This window comes from Aquarana catesbeiana, linkage group LG03, assembly GCF_042186555.1.
Source record: "Aquarana catesbeiana isolate 2022-GZ linkage group LG03, ASM4218655v1, whole genome shotgun sequence".
In the NCBI taxonomy this organism is placed as follows: domain Eukaryota; kingdom Metazoa; phylum Chordata; class Amphibia; order Anura; family Ranidae; genus Aquarana; species Aquarana catesbeiana.
In genome coordinates, this window is record NC_133326.1 from 555,986,931 (window position 1) to 556,012,664 (window position 25,734).

At 41.9% G+C, this 25,734-nt stretch overlaps 1 protein-coding gene across 21 annotated transcripts in view; it reads right to left on the reverse strand.

The window, feature by feature from the left end:
* The window catches only part of PPFIBP1 (PPFIA binding protein 1), a 198,645-nt gene that overhangs the window by 16,833 nt on the left and 156,078 nt on the right, over window positions 1-25,734 (reverse strand). For 13 of the 21 annotated variants that reach the window (XM_073621710.1, XM_073621709.1, XM_073621707.1 and 10 more), the window contains 7 exons: window positions 23,964-24,017; window positions 18,939-18,993; window positions 18,115-18,295; window positions 15,088-15,120; window positions 2,003-2,144; window positions 1,705-1,836; window positions 308-458 (listed from right to left, as the gene is read on the reverse strand). In XM_073621710.1, coding sequence (XP_073477811.1) covers window positions 308-458; window positions 1,705-1,836; window positions 2,003-2,144; window positions 15,088-15,120; window positions 18,115-18,295; window positions 18,939-18,993; window positions 23,964-24,017 — 748 coding nt within the window. The remainder of the gene's footprint in view (window positions 1-307; window positions 459-1,704; window positions 1,837-2,002; window positions 2,145-15,087; window positions 15,121-18,114; window positions 18,296-18,938; window positions 18,994-23,963; window positions 24,018-25,734) is intronic. The other 8 variants (XM_073621725.1, XM_073621724.1, XM_073621723.1 and 5 more) reach the window with 4 other exon arrangements.

The window sequence follows — 25,734 nt, forward strand, 5'->3', positions numbered from 1 at the left end:
TACAAGAGGGGCGGAGACAGGAAAAGTCACCCTGCACAAAGATAGAGAGCAGCAGTGACCGGTCTTTATTACAGGAAGCTCCTACACAGAGGCTATACACTGTAGTACTGCACAGATCTGAAAAAAAAATACACATTGGGGTTGCTTTACTAAAACTAGAGAGTACAAAATTTGGTGCAGCTGCGCATAGTACCCAATTAGCTTCTAAGTTCAGTTTGTTCAATTAAGCTTTTACAAAGAAAAAAAAAAAAAAACTTGGAAGCTGACTGGTTTCTATACAAAGCTGCACCACTGGACCTGGCCTCACCTTCTCCAGGTCTTGCTGGGATGCATGCAGTAGCGTTTGCCCTGAGACAATCCATTGCTTGCAGCTGTTAACATAGCTTCCCAGCCCTTGCTCCCTCAGCCAGGTGCATACCTGCTCCTTCGACCACTTGGCAAACGGCGTGTCCAAATCACTGCGGGTTTGGAATAACACAGTTCATGTTACGGCTGATGTATCTGATAAAAAGTGGTACTGTAGGATAACTTAAAAGACAGCTTAATAGCATAAATTAAAATACATCTCCAATGTGAGAAAAAGCCATCCACACTGAGGACTTGTATACCAACGTGTTCAATGCATATAGAACATTTCATTATTAAAAAAAATATGTCAACCCAGAATTTCAGATTCCTGATAGTGCCTGCCGTACCATGTACTTGTAGGAAAATGTATCCTGTTGTCTTTGTATTGCTTCCTTTGTGTGAAACACCTGGTGATCTTGCCAGTCCCTCTGCTTTCCCATTAAAAAAAAAATTACCACACTAAGCATGTCAGCACAGTGCGGTGAGTTTTCTGACTGGGCTGAGAATTCAGCCTGCTCTCCTCCAATGACCAGACTGGTGCAGACAGCCCCTCCCCATTTATTGCACTGACAAAGTAGATCTGTGCTTCAAGCCATTTAACGTGTTAAGCATAGTTAGGCTTGTTGTGCAGAAGGCACACCTGAGGGGTATCTTCCAAGAGTTCCCTGCTCAGTCCTGAACAGGCTGGGGTTTTCTTACAATAGCACAGCACCACCTCTAACTGAAGAATGTAGCTCAGATCATTGGTCATTATTGTACCAATACCATTTCTGTGTGGCAGAGTGCATGGATTAGAAAACTCTGAGAACTTTTTTTTCTGCAGGTAAGACAGTTTACACTCAATCACCTGGCAAGATATTTTGACCTCTTTAGGAAAGCAGTGATGAGATCTCCACAGCATAATCCTGGTTCTGTTCCTGAAGTTTTCAGTGTTTCCACTCACCATGAAGTATTACCACTTCTCTGGTCTATACAATGCAAAATAAATATGGAAGAGTGGAACCCCCCCTTGTAATGACGACAGTGAAAGATATGCAGACTCAGGCGATGAAAGTGCAAAGATCTCACCGCCAGATGCATCCTTTAACTATCCCCAAAGCAGTTTTAAGTTTTGGTATGGTTCATGGCCTATTTGTCCCTGCACAGACCTGTGTGCTTGACCAAGATCTCTGGACCTGTCCAATCTTGGTCCAGTAGTAGACCTGGTCCCTCACTCACAGATGTATAAAGATATACAAAACGCATTCAAAAGAAAGAAAAAACATTTCTGCTGGAGCCAAAACTACCATATCATTGAATTAACTTCAAAACCATTTTATATCTCAGTAAGGATTCACAGAAAGATTATATACAGACCTGTGTGCTTGACCAAGATCTCTGGACCAGCCCAATCTTGGCCCAGCAGTGGACCTAGTCCCTCCCCTCTTGAACTCCTCCTCTGGGAAGTCATCGTCTTGGTTTAAAGTGGTAGATTGACTCCTCTTCAGCCTGGAAAAAAAAAATATATAGAACAATCCAATCTTGCAGTTCAATTTAATCAGTTTATAGGAGAAATCTGGGTGGTTCCATGGTCAAGCACAGTTTATAGAAGACATGTAGACAGTTCCATGATCAGTTTATATAAATGACAATCACTGCTGCAAAGTTAAGTTACCTCCCGAACAGCTTTTTGATTCCCCGAGGCTTCTTTTTGGAATCGGGTGAAGACGGAGAGCTATGGGTGCTTCCTGCATCTGGTGAACGAGGGGAGGAAACAGCCAAGTCCAAGGCATCCGCAGACCCCTTCTCTGTATCTGCTGTGAGAATTTAACACTATATCAGTTTAAACTATAACCCAGAACTTCACACTTATATTTTCTAGAATAATTGCTCATAAATGAAGTAATTCCTGTAAACCAACAGTTCCTTATCTAGTATTCTAGGAAGTCGGGGCTTATGTTTACATGTTACGGCTTCTGAAGCTCTCCCTGTCCCTAGTGTAATGTACAGTGGTGATAGTGGGAGGAAGACCCCACACCAGGCTTCTCATTATTAACTGCAAACCAACCTGACCAGACTAGGGTGAGTGCCAGGGACAGCTTCAGGAACTGCAAAGTCTAAACAGTATTGTAATGCAGTAACATGGATTCTTTGAGGTACAGAATTATATCTAAAAGTATTTACAGAAAACAAAGAAGCGTTGCAAACGACCTCCTACCTCTTCCATTGTGCAGCTTACATTCAATATTGTTACCAGATTTCCACACGTGTTGATTCAATGTCTTCAATGCCATAAATAGTGACTTCTATGCTGCAAAGCACTTGTGTAAACCTAATGCTGCGTACACACAAGCGGAATTTCCAACAGAAAGAGTCCGATGGGAGTTTTTCATCGTATATTCCGATCGTGTGTATGCCCCATTGGACTTTTTCTGTCGAAAATTCAGACGGACTTAGATAGAGAACATGTTCTATATTTTTCCCACGGAACAAACTACTATCGGAAAAAAAACTCGTCTGTATGCTGTTCCGACGCACCAAAAACAACGCATGCTCTGAAGCAAGTACGAGACGAAAGATTTTGGATACTGGCTATTGAACTTCCATTTTCTAGTCCCGTCGTATGTGTTGTACGTCACCTCGTTCTTGACAGTCAAAATTTGGTGTGACCGTGTGTATGCAAGACCGCTTGAGCGGAATTCCATCGGAACTCCGTTGTAAAAACCTTCAGAGTTTATTCCGACGGCAAAACCGGTCGCATGTACAGGGCATTACAGGCAGCAAACTGTTAGAATAAGGAAGCCCCTTAGCTTAGCTCCAGTATAGACTGCACATGTCTCTTGACCACATCCGACCAGAAACAAAGTAGGATTCAGGGACTGTTCTCAATGTGCATTCTGCCCTACACAGTTGGCTGTCTTGAAGAATCTGATTTGGATGGATAGGCAGAGCATTTGTTATCTCCAGTGAATACACGAGTGTAGTGCAACATACTCATAATTTATGGCTCTTGGCAGCAAATGCTTTGAATTAAACAGGTCCCTGGAGCAGATGCCATTCTTTTTCTCAGTCCTGGTCTGCAGAACCAGTGCAGACAGCAAACAGGGTACACCAGCCAGGGCCTGTGTTGACAGCCCTCATAACTCGTAATAAGGCAGCGGTATGAGGTTAGACTTGCAAAGCTTTTTGGTATCCCTGGATAGATTAAGTCAGGGGTAGGCAACCTTTTGAGCACAGTGTGCCGAAAAATGTTTTCAAAGAAATTGAGCGTGCCGATTTTATAACAAAAAATTTACATCCTGCACTCCCACGCCTCAGATCAGCCCTAATTCATGCACCTTCACACCTCAGATCACTGTCCCCTTGCATATCTGCCCCACCTTCGTACTACCCTGCACATATGTCCCATCACTGTAACCCCCTGCACATCTGCCCCACCTTCGTACTACCCTGCACATCTGCCCCACCACTGTAACCCCCCTGCACATCTGCCCCACCACTGTAACCCCCCTGCACATCTGCCCCACCACTGTAACCCCCCTGCACATCTGCCCCACCACTGTACCACCCAGCTCTTCTATCCCACCACTGTAACCCCCTGCTCATCTCCCCAGCAATGTTCCCCCTTTCTCATCTGCCCCACCACTGTACCTCCCTGCACATCTGCTCCACCGCCGTACCCCCACGCTCTTCTGTCTCACCGCTGAACTATCTTCTCATCTGTCCCAACACAGAACTTATCACTGTACCTCCTGCACATCTGTCCCATCACTGTAACCCCCTGCTCATGTGTTCCACTGATGTACCTCCTTTCTCCTCTGCACATCCGCCCCACCTCTGTACCCACTGCAACCCCCTGCTCATCTGTCTCGCCAATGTACCGCCTTTCACATCTGCCCCACCGATGTACCCCCTTGCTCTTCTGTCTTACCGCTGAACCCCTTGCTCATCTGCCCCATCACTGTGCTTTTCTGTCCCACCACTGAACTCCCTTCTCATCGCTCTCACCACCGTGCCTCCCGCACATCTGCCCCACCATTGTAACCCTCTTGCTCATCTGCCCCACCACTGTACCTTCCTGCACATCTGCTCCACCACTGTATCCCCATGCTCTTCTGTCTCACTACTGAATCACCTTCTCATCTGTCCTAACACTGAACCCATCTGCCCCACCACTGTAACTCGCTTTCTCATCTGCCCCACCAATCTACCTCCTGCACACCTGTCCTACCTCTGTGCCCCCTGCCCCACCACTGTACCCCCCTGCTCCTCTGTCCCACCAATACACCTCTTTTCATATCTGCCCCACTGATCTACCCCCCCTGCTCTTCTGTCCCACCTCTGAACCCCTCCTGCTCATTTTCCCCACCGCTATACCCTTTTCTCATCTATGATATGCGTGATATGCAGAGGGGTGAAAGGAAGCAGAGATGAGACACATCTACCTGTCCTGGCACACTCATCCCGCTGATCAACCTCTCGCATCCAGCCTATGTGATGTATGTAATGTATGTGATGTCACATACAAGCATCTGGAATGTATACGCAATGATGAGCTCAGGTCAGGGGCATTTTCTGAAAGCAGTGGGCCTGTGTGCAGGATCATAAATTGGGCCTCCACAGCTGAGAAAAAGTGCCGCGCAGCAAAAGTTGGGTGTGATTTTCATTGCGTTGAATAATGGCTGTGGCTTAAAGAGACACAGAGTGTCAGGGTTCAGTAGTAAGTGACGCAAAGGTTCAGGTATAATTTCAACAAAGTTCCCAGAAGCTCAACAGTAATTCCACAAACTGTCAACTGATTGTGGTTTTCTCAATCAGTATAATCCCTTCTTTCTGAGATTGATAGAGGCAACCAAGCGAGTCATCTTCCTCCAGATGGTGGATGGGGCTAGTAGGACTGTGATTGGCTTTAGCAGTGGCCAATGATAGTCCTCCTCCTCCTGGAAACAGGGACCGCACCCCTAGCAGGACTGCACCCAATCTCTTCCCCATCACAAAAGCCGACGATCGCAGCTACAGCAAAGTTAGAGAACCAAACAATGTTTCCCATCTTTTACAATGTGTGGGGGCACAGAGCCTCCCCCTCAGTACAGTTGCGGTGTGAGGAATTCTGAAATTGGAATGCATTAGTGTCTCACTGACACTTCCCTGCGCTGCTCTGCTTATGGCGAGGGAGTCGAGTGCCAGCAAAAGAGGCTACGCATTCCGCTTGCGGCACCCGTGCCAGGGGTTGCCTACCCCTGGATTAAGTCAAACTTAAATGTTTCAAATTTATGAGATGATAACATGTAACAAAATGTATGTATTCTTAAAATAAGGTGTGACCATTAGATTTGTGGTAAATAAACATTTTCAGCTCAGTAGCAACCAATTAAATCTTGGAAGAAAGTTCCATGGTGCCAAAATATTAAAGGAAGCAGATAACTGGCTGCTCTGGGAATCTAGCACAACTTTTTTGCTAGCTGCATCCAGGACTGAATATATAGAAATTCCCTTACCTTTTGATCCTCACCAGCAACAATTACAACAAACGCATAATTAATATTGGTTTTGTTTCTTAGTAAGTCATGAGTTAATAAAGGCACCAAAAACTACAACTATAAGGAGGTCAGAGAGAGAGTGTCAGAAGATTCTTCTAAATGGATACACGGAATGAAAATGCTTAAAGTGGAAGTCCATGCAAAAACTAAAATCCCTGCATCTATAGCCACCAACATTCTAACACTAACCTCTCTAGGCCTGAAAAGAAAAAATTGGTATACATACTTTTTCTGAAGCCCATCTGACCCTATCTCCAGCAGTGGAAGCTCTGATCTCACACTGAGCTGTCAGCTGCGGCTTCGCTGTAGAGGCGGGTGCAGAGGACACGTCCATCAACGGAAGCCCCATAGTAACTCTATGGGTGACGTCACTTCCCATTCATTTCACAGCCATTGTCGGATGTGTACTCAGCAGAGCTTCAGCCGCTGGAGACAGGGTCGGATCGGCTTCAGAAGAGGTATGTACAGCGATTTTTTTTTTTTTTTTTTCAAATTTAATTTTTATTAAGATTTTTCAAACATACAGTTTATGAAAATAAAATTGACTTGTCCATCGTGATATTAACAGCTATACATTTATCAGATAAAACAGGATGCAGAAATACTTCAATTTAACACAATTTGAATTGTGTAGATAACACAATATCATGGAACAAGTAACTCTTATTGTACACACTGTATATTTCTTAGTTGAATTTTACATTGGATTGGAGTCCATGTAATGGTATTCTAACTGTGGTGATTGAAACACATCACCATTAATACAGATAAGTTGGGGGGGGGGGGATGGGGAAGGAGAAAGAAAGGGTGAAAAGATAGGATTTTGAGCTTCAACTGGATTACAGGTAACAGAGTGCTTTCATGTTTGATATAGTGAGTTCCAAAGTTTCCAATTGGAAAGGTATTTTGCGCCAGAACCATCTCTGTATGCTAAAATTTTTTCATAAACAGATATCACATTTATTTTTGTAACAATTTCTCTGACATTTGGAATTTCGTCAGATCTCCATTTACTTACCAACAAGGATCTGGTGGCAAATAGTATATGCATTGCTATAGATCTGACTGAGATTGGGTATTCTGACATATTAAAGCGGAGTTCCACCCAAATTTTGAACAATATCTGTATGTATTCTCTTCCTTGCCTAGATGCTGACATGCCATTTAAATCGCCGTAATTACCTTTTATTTTTCTATTATTCTTTGCACTTCCTGGTTCTCCTCCCGTGGGAGTAGGCGTGTTTCTAGCCTCTCCCAGACTCCTGGGAGCTAGTCTCAGGCTTCCCAGGATGCCACTGAGCATGTGCGGGAACGAGCGGTGAATGCTGGGAGCACAGCATTCACCACATCCAGGAAATAAATGCTTGTGGGCTTCAAATGCCCACAATGAAGATGGAAACTGCCTGCAGTGAATAATATAAGTTATTCTTTCCGACGAAATCTGACACAGGCGGACATATTACACACAATATGTGAGTATGTAATGCTGAGAAGAAAAGTTTGTGAATGAACTCAAAAAAAAAAAAAAAAACGATAGATAGGTGGACCCCCGCTTTAATGCTTAGGATGGCCTTCTCGACCGAAGGAGTGGTGAAGACTCCTGTTGTTTTCGCTATTAGTTTGAACACTTCTGACCAGAAGCTGCGAATATGCTTGCATGACCATAACATGTGGGTCAATGTTCCAACATGGTCGCAGCCCCTCCAACATAGATTAGAATTTTATCTAGAGAATTTGGCCATCGTATATGGTGTATAATGCCATCTTGCTATTAGCTTTGCCGCCAGTTCCTCATAGTTAGAGCATCTCGAAAATCTATGATTACATTGGAATGCCAATAACCATTGTTTTTCTGTAAATGACTGGCCTAGTTCTTTTTCCCATTTTTGTAAGGGAGTAGGTTTAGTGAATGTTCTTTTGGCATTAAGTAGTGTATATATCAGAGATATGCCTTTCATTTTAGGCTTAGTGGAGTGGAAATGCTTCCATACTGGAGTTGGAATAAGAGTTTGACATATTCCATTTTTTATACCATGAGGCTATCTGTAGGTAGGTCAGAAACTCTGAGGAATGTAGATGAAACTTATTTTGTATTTCTTTGAATGACATAAACTTATCCTCCTGTATGATATCCCTCAGTAGAAAAATGTGTCTGTTTTGCCATTGTGCCAGGGAAATGTTTGGGATCAGCCAGTTTAAGGCTTCTATTGGAATAGGTACTTCTGTGAGGTTTATTTTTGAACTAGATGTCTTTTTTAGGTGGGACCAGGCCTGCATTGTAGCTTGTATGGTGGGGTGATCATTTTTAATTGTGATTTGTTGTATATTGTGTGCTAATATCAATGACTGTAGGGATCTAGGGTGCAGCCATGTCTGTTCTAGTTGGGACCAATGTTTAATTTCTTTGTGGGCGAACCAGTGTTTCAGTTGATCTAAGATTGCTGCCATATAGTAGTCTTTTAAGTTTGGTACCCCTAATCCACCTGCTTCTTTGTGATTTTCTTGCATTTGCGACGGGAACCTAGCTCTTTTACCTGCCCATATAAAGTTTGACATTTGTTTTTGCATTGCTTTAAAGAAGGTATTTGGAATAGGTATTGGAAGGGTCCTAAAAAAGGTACATTATTTTTGGGAGGAGTAGCATCTTGTATGCCGCTAATCGGCCATTCCAAGATAAGTAAAACTTCTGAAATCTAGAGATATCTTCCTTGAATTTATTCAATAGAGGTTGGTAATTAAGTTGGAATAGTTTGGAAGTAGGGGATGATAATGGTATTCCTAGATAGGAGATGGAGTCAGGGGACCACGGATACGGAAAATCTTTTTGCATAACGGATTTAGTAGTGTTGTCAATCGCTATTCCGAGAATGCTAGATTTAGAGGCATTAACCTTATAGTAGGCTACTTTGCTAAATTTCATTAGTGTCTCATGTGCTGCGTTTAATGAGTTATAGGGGTCAAGATAGAGTCAATATGACGTCATCCGCAAAGAGTGATATTTTATGTTCTCGGTCAAGAGAGGGAATTCCTTGGATCGCTATGTTGTTCCTAATTGTTTCTGCGAGTGGTTCCATAATTAATGCAAAGATTAATGGTGACAGGGGGCACCCCTGCCTTGTTCCATTTGTTATTTGGAAGTTTCTAGAGAACATTCCTTCAGTAAAAACATAGGCGGACGGGGAGGAGTATAATGCTAAGATTGCCTGTTGTATGGGGCCTATCAAGCCAAACTTCTCGAGTACCTTGATCAAATATCCCCAGTGAACTCTATCGAAGGCCTTCTCCGCGTCCAAAGTAAGGAGCAGAGAAGGCCTTCGTGATTCCTCCGCGAGATGGAGTATGTTTACCATTCTTCTTGTGGCATCTTTAGTTTGCCTACCAGATACGAAACCTACTTGGTCCTGATTAATGAGTTCTGGTAATAGTGATGTCAATCTATTGGCTATGATCTTAGCGTACAGCTTGATGTCCACATTCAATAAAGAAATAGGCCTAAAGTTTTGTGGGGCTGAGTAATCTTTACCTGGTTTTGGCAGAGTTATGATAGTCGCTGTCAGCATTTCTTTTGGGAATGCGGCATTGGATATTGCGGTGTCAAAGACCTGCTTTAGAAATGGAGAGAAGTTCAGTGTGGAACAATTGGTAGTATTCAGATGAGTAGCCATCGGGACCTGGAGATTTATTGTGGGGCATATTCCTAATTGTTTTTTCAATTTCTTGGGTGGTAAACGGTAAGTTAAGTTTAGTAAGTTCTGATTGTGGGACCTTTGGAAGATTTATTGCTTCCAAGAATTCTGCGATCATGTTATCAGATGGTTGTGGTGTATCGGGGTCTTCTTTAAGATTATATAGGGCTTCATAGTAGTCACTAAAAGCGTCTGCTGTTATTGTAGTTTTAGGGTTCACTATATGTGGGATTCTTTGCTTTATCATTTTTTCTTTCAACTGGTTCGCCAGCATTTTCCCCGCCTTGTTGCTGCAGCGGTAGTTATTTGCTTTCAAAATACGAAGGCGGCTATCCTGCTGGGAAACCAGAAGTGTTCTTAACTCCTGTCTAGCATCAAATAGTAGGGTTCTCGTTTTCTGAGTAGAATTTTGTTTGTTAGAGAGTTCTAAGTTTTTAATTTTGTTCAGCAGGTCGTTGAGCCTCTCTGTCCTCTGCCGTTTGGCCTTTGCGCTCAGTTGTATTAAGAGGCCGCGTATAACCACTTTATGAGTGTTCCACAGCGTGAAAGGGTCGGTTACCAAGGGAGCATTGATTTCAAAGAATTCAGTCAAAGATTTTCTGATTATTTTAAGATTCTCGGGTTGGGAGATAGAGAACACATCATTCCTCCATCTATTTGCTGCTGTCTCGGCATTCCGCCCTCCCACGCTTATGGAAATTGGGGCATGGTCAGACCATGATATAATATCAATGTCTGATTTGACAATCTTCTGTAATAAAAATTTGTCCACTAGAAATCTATTCGTGAATAAGTACTGTGTACATTAGAAAAGAAAGTAAAGTCCTTCTCTGATGAATGTTGACACCTCCATACGTCAAAGAGGTTTGAAGTGTTGATAAATTTTGCCAGCGTCGTCCTTCTATAGGTTAGGTGTTTGGGGTTTGTGCAGTCCATGTGCTTATCTGGAATCGCGTTGAAGTCCCCACACAGGATAACATGTCCCTGTTTCAGAGATTCTACCTTTTTCCATATTTTGTTTAGAAATCGGAGTTGGTTGTTGTTTGGTAGATATATGTTAACTAAGGTATATTTGACTGCAAAGATCTCACATATCAGTATGATGTACCTGCCGGAGTTATCCAAGTGGGTTGTGATTTCTGAGAACGGGATAGAGTCTCTGATTGCAATTGCTACCCCTCCCTTTTTCTTTGGACCATTTGCTGTGTATAGATGAGGGAATTTACGGTTGCTAAAGGCCGGAGGTTTGTCCGCTGAAAAGTGAGTCTCCTGGAAACATATGATATCACTTTTTAGTCTGGACGCTTCTTTCTAGGCCATTTGAAGTTTGTAGGGGCTATTCAGACCTTTCACGTTTAGTGAAGATAGTTTGAAAGACATAATGATAGTTTGTATAACTCGTACCTTAGTTCGGAGAAAGTCGTGTAGAGAGAGTAGCCCAACCTGATGGTATTGGCTTTCAGTGTGCTGGAAACTGTGGAGCAAAAGTTTCAAGTGACTGAGTAGGATGGATCGGTATATCCGTACTTCTGTTCCTGTAGATGAAAAAATAGGGAGGGGAAAAGAAAGAAAGGGTACAAACGAAAAGTCGTAAAAAAATTTCGATCCTGAAAGGGATCCGTGCGGATGCAGTTCCGCTATAACTCGGGGATAAAGCAAGGAGTTAGCTAAGTGGCATTCTCCTGGGTCAAACGGGTTTCTTGTCGTTTTCAACCGTGTAATTCAGCCTGTTTCTGCGTCTGAGCTGGCTCTGGTGGATGGAAGTGAGTGTGGCATATCATGGCCGTTGTCATCTGAATCAAAAATTTGCCAGTCCCTCAGGAGACGAATTCCCTCCTTGATGCTTGTTACTACATGTGATTTGCCCTCTTTGGTAATCAGGAGCTTGGCCGGATATAGCCATCTGTACTGGATGCGATGGTTGTTCAGTGGTTTCATTATAGTTGCTAACTGTCTGCGTTGCTGCATGGTGAAGGCTGAAAGGTCAGCAAAGAAAGAGAGGTCTTGTAGTTCTTGAGGAAGGTTTTCCCGTCTTCTAACTATCATCATGAATTGATCCTTGATATGGAAAAAGTGGATGCGGACTATTGTATCTCTAGGAAGATGTTCTTGTATATTTCTGGGTTTCGGGAGGCGGTGTATTCGGTCTTTGATTAAGTCCTCCAGAGGCGCTTCTGGAAGTACAGCTCTCATGAGATTTGTAAAGTATTCCTTTAGCTCTGGGGGTTTGACCGATTCAGGGATTACCCGAATTTTGACTTTATTGCGCCTTGATCTGTCCTCTAAGTCGGCCATTTTTGTTTTGATAGCTGTAAGTTCCTCGCCCCTGTCGTTATGAGCGTCCACCATATCATTAAAAGTAGATGCAAATTCGCCCATCTTAGATTCAATGTGGGATACCCTAGAGTCTACAGCTGCTACTTCTGATTTGAATTGCTTTGTTATTGCCAATATGTCAGCATGTAAGGTAGATCGCAGAGATACCAACATGTCTTTAAGCGTGGTATCTAATACCGGCTGGTTTTGTGTAGGGAAGTCTATAATGGACTCCTGTAGTTCCCTGGTATCATCCAGGGAGAAATCAAATCCACTGATGTCTGCTGTATCTGTACAGGCCGAAGACATTTTCAGCTTGCTTTTTACAGGGCTGGAGGATGCAGATGGAGGGGGAGGGGTACTGACCTTGTCCCTGTGGTCTGTTTCCGTATGTGCGGCCAGAATCTTGCCTCCCGTTCCGTCCATGCTGTGTGCCGAGGCCGCGCGGCTCTCCTGCATATCTGCCGGCGCCATCTTGGACAGGGAGATGGCGCGGCTGTATAAGAAAGTCCGTCATCTTCCTTGGTTTCGTGGGATCTTTCCGTTTGCGGGAAGGCATCCGGGTGTGTGACCACTGTGGGTTCGGTATACGATACCGTGAAACAAGGCTCTGTGTCGCTGTTTTCAACCGTCTAAGCCCAGGATACTGCGGAGCTTTGTTAGCATGCGACCATCGTCTCCACCGGCTAGCCACGCCCCCCCGTATGTACAGCGATTTTATCTTTACAGGGCTAGAGAGGTTAGTGTTAGAATGCTGATGGCTATAGATGCAGGAATTTTAGTTTTTGCATGGACTTCCACTTTAATAGCACCACTATATGTTATATGTCCTCATGACACTCAGAAAGAAAAAGCATTTATCGGGAAATATGATAACTTTAAATCTCTCTTGCTGAGCTCCAAATAAAATTAGCGTTACATTTACAAAACCAGCATTGGACAAATTTGGTGAACCAAGTAGCCAACGGCAAAATGGCTCCTTTTTTCTGACTTTTTCTACAGTTGCCAATGGAAGATTCTTTTAAATGGCCTTATACCAGAGATCTGGCCGCCTTTGGAATTCAGCACAAGTTTTTCCATTCTCAAGTCAAATTAAACAGGTACTATTGCCTAGCGAATCGATTTGTAAAACCTGCTAAATCCAGCAAATCAATTTTCATCTTTATTAGCGAATAATGAATTCACCTAATAATGCACTTTTCCATCTGCGAATGAATCTGGGAAATCAAGTTTATAAAATACGCCATCTGCTGCAGACTGCCTACATGTGAAATGTGTACATTGAGGCTAGATGAAAATTCACGATCCCCAAAAAAGATGAGCGTTGCCAAATTTACCCAATTTTGCATACAGATTTAACCTTTACACGCAGCCAAAAAGGTTAGTTCTGTATCTCAGTAAAGGGTTAGCTCTAGAAACTGGACATAAAAAGACATTGTTCCTCTGTAAAGTGAACCAGTGACATCAAAGGACAGTCGAAAGCACAGGTGTGGCATTGGATGATGTCCCTAGGTTCAGCTTTAAGCCCAAATACGCTGGACACCTCAGAGTTACCTTATCTTGGGGGAAAAAACAATAGCAATTGGACAAAGTTTCTGATCTGGTTGACATCATGGGGTAGATTTACTAAAACCAGAGAGTACAAAATCTGGTGCAGCTCTGCATAGAAACCAATCATCTTCCAGTTTTTTTTTTTTGTCAAAGCCTAACTGAACAACCTGACATTAGAAGCCAATTGGCTACCATGCACAGCTGCACCAGATTTAGCACTCTCCAGTTTTAGTAAATCAACCCTCATTTGTCTATGGCCTTCATAACCAAAACATTCAGACCAACGGAAGATAAATTCCGGATTGTTTTTTGCAGTTTTTAACATTTGACTGTTGATTAAGTCCCACAAACATAAAAATGCAATAATCTGCAATTCCAACGTACACATAGATCACGGTACATTACAAGAACAACAAATCACAAACATATTCAAGGTTAACTCCATCAAAAACTGAGAACTCTAGTTCTGGGAGGTTTAAATAACACCAGGCTTCTTAAAGTGGAACTATAGGAAATAAAAAAAAAAAAAAAAATATGAGATTTATGATGCAGTCTATATTAACACAGCAATTTTATTTTTTTGAGTCCTCCTATGGCATATTTCTACCAGTAGATCATTTACTTTTCACCTTTCTTTAACAGGCCAAGCTGGGCAGCAAAAGTGAAAGTTACAGGGATTGGGACAAACCGTATAAGAATAGATGGAGTTGAGCTTTAAATTTGTCACTTACAGTTCATTTGAAATGAGTTGTCCACAGGGTGACTGGCGTGCAATATTAATGCAAAACAAACAGCGCTGTCACCCTGTTACAGGAAGTGGAAAATAAAATGATGTACTGCAGTTGCAACGGGTAAAAAAAAAACCCCAAAAAAAAAAAACACACAAAACCACTATATTGGAGGGGTCTCAAAAACTCAAACCGATATAAAAAAGTTATTGACAAACTGCATCATTTTCAATTTTGCCTATAGTTCCATCTTAAGTTTGTTGGAGACTGCAACAGCAAGCTTTCTGTGTAGTGCTTTGCATATCGGCACCCTTCAACTAGACCATAGTGAGTGCTTACACAGCCAGACTCACAAATTAATTAATATGTTTTCTACATTGTAGAGTGTCGATTAGAGTGTAAAAAACACAAAAAATTTAGGTAAGGTTAATTGTTGAAATCTCCAAAAGACTAAAAGCAATCGCAGACCAACACACTAAAGTAATGTACCTGTGTTGCGCTGCAAAATAAGGGTAATGTGTGCGCTAGCAGCCCATTCATTTCAATTTTCTGCCTTAACGCAACACGTGTTAACGTACTGCAAAAAATGTAAATGGGCCTAACCACACAAAAAAGGGAACATCAGTTTTTGGTGAAACTCCCCTAAAAGCAACAAATTTTACAAATGCACAACAACTCAGCAAATTCTCATATTGGACACAGGATGGAGCTAGATTAGCTGAGCAGCTAGGCATGTAAGTGTACTACTATGGACTACTAATATCAATATTAGCTGAAGGCTTCAAACATACACAACATTAGTGATGGAGTAGGGGGTGGTTTGATTTTCTAGTTGGGTTTTAGCCAGGCAGCAAAACGTAAGGGTTAAGGGATACAATAATGGGAACACAGCACAGAGGGGTTGTTTTTTTTGTTTGGAGACATGCAGTTTTACTATACCTAAAGTGGGGGCGCTGGCACTTCGGCTGCGATCTTCAAAATTCCATTAAGAGCACAAAATCATACGCAGCCCAGAGGAAGAGAGAGTTTGTAGAAAGAAGTTTATTAATACTGAAAGAGAACAGTAGGGGGAGCAAGAGACACAGACACATACAAGAATCTTTGCCTATCCAGGGTTGTAGGATGTGTAACTGTCTGTACCAACCAATCAAAAAACAATTCAAACAGCAATGGAAAATGACAACGGACATTTGAATCAAATTTTGGGCTGCAGGCAATACAGTTTTTCTACATAAATCCCTAAGGAAGAAGCACAAGAGGAGACAGGTAATTCAATGTGAACACAGCTCTGTTCTCCCCATTTGAATAAGAACTACTAGTCAAAGAAAGCTTTTCTGAAACCATACAGAGGCATTCACACATAGATATGAATCTTACAAGACAGCATTTCACACTGAGCTACACTGAGTTTTAATAAATCAGCTAAACACATTCCAGGTGCATCAGAACAAAAAGGTATGTGAAGTCTTGCGTTTCCTTTTTCTTTAGAAAGCATCTACAGTGCCTTGAAAAAGTATTTATACCCCTTGAAATTTTCCACATGGTTTTCAACATTTTTTATAAATATGTGAAAAGTGTGGTGTGCATTTGTATTCAGCCCCCCTGAGTCAATACTTTGTAGAACCACCTTTCGCTGCAATTACAGCTGCAAGTCTTTTTGGGTATGTCTCCACCAGCTTTGCACATCTAGAGAGTGACATTTTTGCCCATTCTTCTTTGCAAAATAGCTCAAGCTCTGTCAGATTGGATGGAGAGCGTCTGAACAGAAATTTTCAAGTCTTGCCACAAATTCTCTATTGGATTTAGGTCTGGACTTTGACTGGGCCAGTCTAACACATGAATATTCTTTGAATGGGCCAGTCTAACACATGAATATTCTTTGACTGGGCCAGTCTAACACGTGAATATTCTTTGTTTAGGGTCGTTGTTCTGCTGGAAGGAGAACCTCCGCCCCAGTCTCAAGTCTATTGCAGAATAACAGGTTTTCTTCTAAGATTGCCCTGTTTTTAGCTCCATCCATCTTCTCATCAACTCTGACCAGCTTCCCTGTCTCTGCTGAAGAAAAGCATTCCCACAACATGATGCTGCCACCACCATGTTTCACGGTGGGGATGGTGTGTTCAGGGTGATGTGCAGTGTTAGTTTTCCACCACACACAGCATTTTGCCTTTAGGCCAAACAGTTACATTTTGGTCTCATCTGACCAGAGCACCTTCTTCCACATGTTTGCTGTGTCCCCCACATGGCTTCTCACAAACTGCAAACGGGACTTCTTTTTGGCTTTCTTTCAACAATGGCTTTCATCTTGCCACTCTTCCATAAAGGCCAGATTTATGGAGTGCATGACTAATAGTTGTCCTGTGGACAGATTCTCCCACCTGAGCTGTGGATCTCTGCAACTCCTCCAGAGTTACCATGGGCCTCTTGGCTGCTTCTCTGATTAATGCTCTCCTTGCCCAGCCTGTCAGTTTAGGTGGACGGCCATGTCTTGGTAGGTTTGCAGTTGTGCCATACGCTTTCCATTTTCAGATGATGGATTGAACAGTACTCCATGAGATGTTCAAAGCTTGGGATATTTTTTTTTAAAACCTAACCCTGTTTTAAACTTCTCCACAACTGTATCCCTGGACCTGTCTGGTGTGTTCCTTGGCCTTCACGATGCTGTTTGTTCACTATGGTTCTCTAAGAAACCTCTAAGGGCTTCACAGAACAGCTGTATTTATACTGAGGTTACATTACACACAGGTGGACTCTTATTTACTAATTAAGTGAGTTTTGAAGGCAATTGGTTCCACTATATATTAGTTAGGTGTATCAGAGTAAAGTGGGCTAAATACAAATGCACGCCACACCTCTCAGATATTTATTTGTAAAACATTTTGAAAACCATTTATCGTGTCCATTTCACTTCACAATTATGTGCCACTTTGTGTTGGTCTATCACATAAAATACATTTACATTTTTGGTTGTAACATGACAAAATTTGGAAAATTTAAAGGGGTATGAATACTTTTTCAAGACACCGTATAGCCCAAGAAAAGCATGTCCTTTGCCAGCATGTTGCAGGCATGGACCTGTGTTCTGTGTGGAAGCAGGGGTCTCTGCATGTCACAGCTGGCGCTCTTTAATCAGTAAGCATGAGGCTCGTCTGACCCATAAGCTGTACCAGGACTCGGCAAAAGATATGTGGAACCTCTGCTTCCACCAAGAGAGAAACGGTCCTTCTCTGCGGTATTCTAACAGGGGACAGGCCTTTCTTAGTCAGGCTATGGCTGCTTTCTAAATAGAACAATCAGATTTAAACGCCTTGTTTTGCTGCACCTGTAATGGATTGTAATGCAGATTTGAGCTTTAAGATCGATTAATATAGGGTACCATTAGAAATACTGAGCCCACTGCATACAGTACATCATTTCCTTAAAATGAAAAAAAGTATGACTAATGTGTAATTAAAAAAAAAACCCTGTGGAGTTAATTCAACTTTACTAGAGTTAAAAAAAAAGTCTTTGGTGTTGATCACAGTAAAACACGCCATCTATACCATAAAATGTGCCGAATAAAGAAAAAAATGCAGAAGTGTGTATGTCATACAGTAATGGAAGTATGGTACAGAATATGACTTGGCCAAAAACACATTATAGCTTCCATGTAAAGTCTGCATTGCATGTAGGATGAACCAGCTCTGGAGTGTAATTAGAGGCTCGCTGTCAGAATATGTGAACACCCTTTACATCACGGACCATTTTAGTAAGAAGGCAATTCTCCACAGAGATGGATGGAGTTAGACAGAGCTACCATTTTCTACAAAAACCAACCCAGATCACGGAGGTATTTTGTCATACTTGCTTACATGTTTTGTTCTCTGGACTATCCCCGGGACAATTGTGAAGACAAGTCTCGGCAAACACCAATCCCAGTCGGCAGTTAGGCTGGAAGTTTTACAGGAAACACAGATAGTAGCCTACCTAGATTGGGTGTGCTGGCAGTTTTCTTGGTATTGCTTTTAAGCTTGAAGAACCCACGCCCGAATGATGACCTGGCTTTACGGGTGCCAAAGACCTCCTCTTCCCCTCCAGTGCTGGTGCTGTGTCCGGGGGGTCTCGGCGGGAGGGTCTCAAACTTTCCAGAATCTGGAGAAGCCGCCTTCTAAGAGAGGCAAATCAATTAAATAAAATCATTACAGATGTCCCTGTGAAAATGCAGTTTCACCAGTTTTATTTCAGTGCATCGAGGATACAGAGACGTCTTCTCCCTACATTTCTCATGACACGTTCAGGAACGTACACCAACAAATAGGAGAAGAGGGAGGGAGGAAGGAAAGGAAAGGAAAGGAAAGGAAAGGGAAAAAGGAAAAGGAAAAAGGAAAGGAAAAGGAAAGGAAAGGAAAGGAAGAAAGAAGACAGACAGAGAGAAAAAAAAAAGAAACCCCCCCCAAATCAACCTATAAAAACCCCTTATTCGCTTTTGCAATTCTATCATGTTATTTGAGCCTCCCAATAAAGCTTATGTGAACTGAAAGAGAGAAAGACAGTGAAAAGGAAGAGAAGATACAGAAAGAAAAATAACAGAAAAAAATAAAAGCAAAGAAAAAAGGCACAGAAGAGTCACAGAAAGAAGAAAAAAAAAAATCTGAGAAATGACGACTGATCAATAAAATGAAAGCCTTGTTATTAGAAGCTAATCATTTCTCATTTTCTAATCTCGAAACTTAAACCACAGAATCTGATTGGCTGCTGTGGGCAGTCACAAGGCTCTCTGTGCATATCCCATTGGATTAAAGAACTCTCACCTTTTCCGGCATCTTCTTCAGGTTGTCTAAACTGCTTGATTTCTGTATAGGAGATCTGAAACAGAGAGCATTGTGGGTAGATAAGTGACCCCCTTACATTGTTATTCATTTATACCTCACCATACACAAGTCAAGATAGCTGTGAGAATTACGCTGGTCAAAAAACGTAAAGCTGAACTCCAGGCAAACCATGTAATATTTGCCCACTCTTCTTCGCAAAAATACTCCAAATCCGTCAGATTGCAAGGACATCTCCTGCGAACAGCCCTCTTCAGAGCACCTCACAGATTTTTAATTGGATTCAGATCTGGGCTGTGGTTGGGCCGTTCCAAAACTTTAATGTTCTGGTAAAGCCATTCCTTTGTTGATTTAGATGTATGCTTTGGGTCGTTGTCATGCTGAAAGATGAAGTTCCTCTTCATGTTCAGTTTCTAGCAGAAGCCTGAAGGTTTTGTGCCAATATTGACTGGTATTTGGAACTGAAGAAAAACTGAAGCTGAAGAAAAACAGCCCCAAAGCATGATGCTGCCACCACCATGCTTCACTGTGGGTATGGTGTTTTCTTGGTGAGGTGCAGTGTTGTTTTTGCATCAAACATATCTTTTGGAATTATGGCCAAAAAGTTCAACCTTGGTTTCATCAGACCATAACACATTTTCCCACATGCTTTTGAGAAACTTCAGATGTTTTTTTGCAAAATTTAGCTGGGCTTGGATGTTTTTCTTCATAAGAAAAGCCTTCTGTCTTGCCACTCTACCCCATAGCCCAGACATATGAAGAATACGGGAGATTGTTGTCACATGTATCACACAGCCAGTATTTTCCAGATATTCCTCCAGCTCCTTTAATGTTGCTGTAGGCCTCTTGGCAGCCTCTCTGATCAGTTTTCTTCTCATCTTTTCATCAATTGTGGAGGGGCTTCCAGTTCCTGGTAATGTCACTGTTGTGCCATATTTTCTCCACTTGATGACTGTCTTCACTGTGTTCCATGGTATATCTCTACTGCCTTGGGAATTCTTTTGTACCCTTCTCCTGGCTGATACCTTTTAACAATGAGATTTCTCTGATGCTTTGGAAGCTCTCTGCGGACCATGGCTTTTGCTGTAGGATGTGACTAAGAAAATGTCAGGAAAGACCTACTAGAACAACTGAACTTTTTTTGGAGTTTAATCGATGGCACTTTAAATGATGACAGGTGTGTACTGACTCCTATGTAACATGAGTTGAATGTGATTGCCCAATTCTGAACACAGCTACATCCCCAGTTATAAAAGAGGGTATGCACACTTATGCAACCACATTAGTTTTTTATTTTTACTTTCCTCCCTAAAATATTTAAGTTTTTTCAATATGTACAGTTTATAGGTCACACTAAAAGGTGGAAAAAGTTCTGAAATGATTTATCTTGGTCTTATTGTAACAGGGGTGTGTAGACTTTTTAAATCCACTGAATATTCGCCTTGTGTTGAGTTTTATGGCAAAATTACCCTTTTTATTGTATTTTATGTTTTATTTTATGTACAAATGCCATCTCGTGTTTTAGGATGCTTTGAATCTGTTGTTCCTTTTCTGTGACTTCTCTTAGTTTTCGTCTTTTTTTTTTTTGTGATGGCTCATTTGCTTCAAAAATGATGTGGCAAAATGATGGTGCTTCTACCGGCTCGTCCGTGCAATCGGCGAGCCTGAGAATGAATAGGTCACCAGCTGCCGTTTACCATAGAGCTGACTAAGGACCAGATGTCCCTGGTCACCTCTATGATCTTCGGAGGCTGGGCGCGACGTTATGACATCATGGCCGGCCTCAGCAGTTGTAAACACTGCCGTTGCCTCAGCTGGGAAGCCGAGATACTTTTTTATTTCAGGCTTTCCAGCCTAGAGTAGAGATATGGGGACTTATAGACCCCAGATATTGCTGTAAAGAGGACCTGTTGTGCCCTATTCCTATTACAAGGGATGTTTACATTCCCTGTAATAGGAATAAAAGTGTTAAAAAAAAAAAGTGTAAAAAAAATAAAAAATAAATTTAAAGTGCACCCATCCCCACGTGCTGTTTAAACCACACATGTGAGATTATGCCGCAAACATTAGAGCAAGAGCAAGAATGCTAGCCCAAGACCTCCTCTGTAACTCTGAACAGGTAACCTGTAAAAAAATTTAAAGCGTTGCCTATTTTTAAGTACTGAAGTTTGGTGCCATTCTATGAGCCTGCACAACTTTAAGGCGTAAGGCGTGCATGTTAGGCATCTATTCACTCAATGTAACATCTTTCACATTATGCAAAAAAATATCGGGCTAACTTTATTTTTTTTTTTTTTTTTTTAATTCATGAAACTGCTGCGCAAATACCGTGCGACATAAATGCTGCAATGTCCACCATTTTATTCCCTAGGGCAGTGATGGCGAACCTTGGCACCCCAGAAGCTTTGCAATTACATTTCCCATGATGCTTAACTGCACTGCAGAGTGCTTGAGCATCATGGGAAATGTAGTTTTAAAACATCTGGAGTGCCAAGGTTCACCATCACTGCCCTAGGGTCTCTGCTAAAAAAAAACTACATATAATATTTGTGGGTTCTGAGTAATTTTCGAGCAAAAAAATATGATGATTTTTACATATAGGAGAGAAGTGTTAGAATTGGCTTGGGAGGCAAATGGTTAAAGACTAAGTTCAGCTTTAGCAATATGATACATGTTACACCCGTATTAAGGGTGTAACGTGTAGCTAAGCAACACCACCCCCTCCTCAGCACTACTCCCAACCCTACCCCTCCCCAAGTGACAGTGGTCAGGGGTTCTTCTCCCCAACAGCTGCTGTCACTTTTGAATTTTGCCCAAGATCTGTGAAAGAACTACAAGTCCCGTCAGCCACCACGGCAGGCGGACTTGTAGTTCTCAATGGAATACAAGTGAAGTAATCATTACACTCCTAGTCCATTTACACCTCCCTCAGCTTTCCAACTAAAAGCCCTTAAAGAGGCACAGGCACAGAGCTAGAGAAAGTGTGCAGAAGACCAATATTTCACCAGCAATCCATTGATCGGGAATGCAATGCTTTGTAGTGCTCTCTATATGTTGCAATATTATGGGCCATTCTGCAATCAGTTCCCCGTCAGGTGTGGATTTAGGACGAAGTAGAAGGAGTCTATTGTTCTCTGTGTCATGATGCAGATATTTTGACATGGTATGAATGAACATAAAGGGGGGGGGGGGCAGCAGCATTCTTACAGGGTGTTGCAGGCCCACTCTGATGGACAGTGGGAGGAGCCATTTCTGCCTGTATATAATCTGAGTGGGGCTAATCAAATGCGACCATGCCTCCCCCCTCCCAACCAATGTTAGTTCATGCATTGTCAAAATATCAGTGCCATGAATCTGAACAGTAGACTCCACCCCATTTGTCCAAGATGTAGACCTGGAAATCAACTGCCTGCACAATTTGACACTGACATTATGTGGGGTCAATAATTGGATGGCATTTTGCATCGCCAGAGCGTAGGCAACTTCTGCCGTCTGTGTCCTAGCAACTAGCTGGGCAGCATTGACTGCCAATAAAAGCTATTTATACCCTACGCAATTGTTCAAGTTACATGCATACATCATACAAAGCACTTTTAATGCAGGATCTTGCTAACAGCAAGAGCCTGTGTAAAAGCTGCCGCTTTTTTCATCTGGCCATGTGCATGAAAAGTCTAAATAGTGATGTTTGTTCAGGTGACAACTGTCTACTTTTGAGTCATTTCATGCTGTAAAAGGATTTTTTGTCAATGGGACACAATCAGCAAAACTACTGACAGGTTTTTAAAGACTCCCTTCTCTATATACAAGTTAAAAAAAAAAAAATTGGACATGGTTCTTTCAGAATGAAGGAGTGCTCTTGCGTAAGGCTGATGACATTCCCCTCTGTTCCTTCCTCCAAAGGAGCAGTGACAATAGTTTATCAGAGGGAACCAGCTGTGTGCTTATCCGTCATCTAGAAGAGGCTCCCTTGTCAGACGCTTGAAGCACAGACAAGATCTTCTGAATGTCTCCATAAACATGTATGTGAGCATTTCCTTGTTAAACACAGGAAATTAGCTTCTCTTGGGAAAACAGATTCTTCCTATTAGTATGGGGGAACGTTCGTAAAACACACCAAATGTCATCTATACAAATCCTTTTATAACTTCCACTGCCTCCCAAACATGTTAAAACTCAACTCACACTCCTGTCATTTCTAAAAGTTAAGCCTTGAAAAGGACACAGGGAGCAGATCCTACATAGATTTTGCTTCTGAATTTTAGGGCGGATGTTGACGTAGGGCAAAGGCCACCAGAGAAACCAGGAACACCTCCCTCTCGATTGTCAGAGCAAGGTGTTCCCAACCCCCAAAAATAAGCTATACTACTACACTAAATCCCGTACTCACATATCTGTTGACTCCTGGGTCCACCGCAACAGACGGAGGGCACTGGGACCGGCTTTTCGGTAGTCCAGTTCGCATATGCAAGTCCCGCCCACATATGAAAACGGTGTTCAAAACCACACATGTGAGGTGTCGCCGAGAATGTAAGAGCGAGAGCAATAATTCTAGCCAAAGACCTCCTCTGTAACTCAAAACATGTAACTAGTAAAAAAATTGAAAGCGTTGGGATTTTTTAAGTACCGAAGTTTGGCGCCATTCCACGAGCGTGTGCAATTTTTTAAGTGTGATATGTTAGGCATCTATTTACTCGGCGTAACTTCATCTTTCACATTATGCAAAAATATTTGGCTAACTTTACTGTTTTGTTTTTCTTTTTTTTGAAGCATGAAACATTTTTTTCCCCAAAAATTGCTGCGCAAATACCGTGCGAGATAAAAAGTTGCAATGACTGCCATTGTATTCTCTAGGGTCTCTGCTAAAAAAACATATGTTTGGGGGTTCTATGTCATTTTCTAGCAGTTCAAGTGCTTTTTAAAGGTCTCTTATTTTTGTAAATTGGGAGTTCTGAGGGGTATGTATTTTACTCTTGGAACAAAAGCAGGGACAAAATATGTGACACTTACACAGGCTGCTCCTCAGATTTGTCTTCAGTTGATAAACTGCTGGTCTTCACCTCACTGGAAAAGAAGATTTAGTTGGTATACAGTTATTAGTGTTAGAGGGGAATGCTGAGCAAAGAGCTCGACACACAACATATGTATACACAGATACAAATGTACAGTTGTGCTCATAAGTTTACACACCCTGGCAGAATTTATGATTTCTTGGCAGTTTTTCAGCTAATATAAATGATAACACAAAACATTTTTCACTCATGGTTAGTGTTTGGCTGAAGCCATTTATTATTAATCAACTGTTTACGCTTTTTAAATCATAATCACAACAGAAACTACCCAAATGACCCTGATAAAAAGTTTACACACCCCAGTTCTTAATACTGTGTATTGCATCCTTTAACATCAATGACCACTTGAAGTCTTTTGTGGTATTTGTGGATGAGGCTCTTTATCTTCCCTAATGGTAAAGCTGCCCAATCCTCTTGGCAAAAAGCCTCCAGATCCTGTAAATTCTTGGGCTGTCTTGCATGAACTGCATGTTTGAGATCTCCCCAGAGTGGCTCAATGATATTGAGGTCAGGAGACTGAGATGGCCACTCCAGAATCTTCACTTTATTCTGCTGTAGCCAATGACAGGTCGACTTGGCCTTGTGTTTTGGATCATTGTCGTCCAAGTACAACCCATGCGCAGCTTCCAGTATTTTTTGATAACATACTGCATTCATCTTGCCAACAATTTTGACCAAATTTCCTGTGCCTCTGTAGCTCACACATCTCCAAAACACCAGTGATCCACCTTCGTGTTTCACAGTAGGAATGGTGTACCTTTCATCATAGGCCTTGTTGACTCCTCTCCAAATTTAGTGTCTATGGTTGTCGCCAAAAAGCTAAATTTTTATCTCATCACTCCAAATGACTGTGCCAGAAGGTTTGAGGCTTGCCTCTGTGCCGTTTGGCATATTGTAAGCGGGATACTTTGTGGCATTGACGTAGTAATGGCTTTCTTCTGGTGACTCGATCATGCAGACCATCTTTCTTCAAGTGCCTCCTTATTGTGCATCTTGAAACAGCCACGCCACATGTTTTCAGAGAGTCCTGTATTTTACCTGAAGTTATTTGTGGGTTTTTCTTTGCATCCCAAACAATTTTCCTGGCAGTTGTGGCTGAAATTTGTTGGTCTACCTGACCGTGGTTTGGTTTCAACAGAACCACTTCTTGATTAGAGTTTGAACACTGCTGATTGGCATTCTCAATTCCTTGGATATCTTTTTATATCCCATTCCTGTTTTATACAGTTCAACTAACTTTTCCTACAGATCCTTTGACAATTCTTTTGCTTTCCCCATGACTCAGAATCCAGAAACGTCAATGCAGCTCTTGATGAAAGATGCAAGGGTCTGTCAGGAGTCCAGAAACTCATTGACCTTTTATACATACACACTAATTACAAGCAAACAGATCACAGGTGAGAATGGTTACCTTTAATAGCCATTCAAACCCCTTTGTGTCAACTTATGTGCATGTTATCAGGCCAAAATCACCAGGGTATGTAAACTTTTGATCAGGGACATTTGGGTAGTTTCTGTTGCGATTATGATTTAAAAAGAGTAAACACAGTTGATTGATAATAAACGTCTTCAGCCAAACACTAACCATGAGTGAAAAAAATGTTTTTGTGTTATCATTCATAGTCTCTGAAAAAATGGCCAAGAAATAAATTCTGCCAGGGTATGTAAACTTATGAGAACAACTGTATATACAGTATATCATCTGCTAA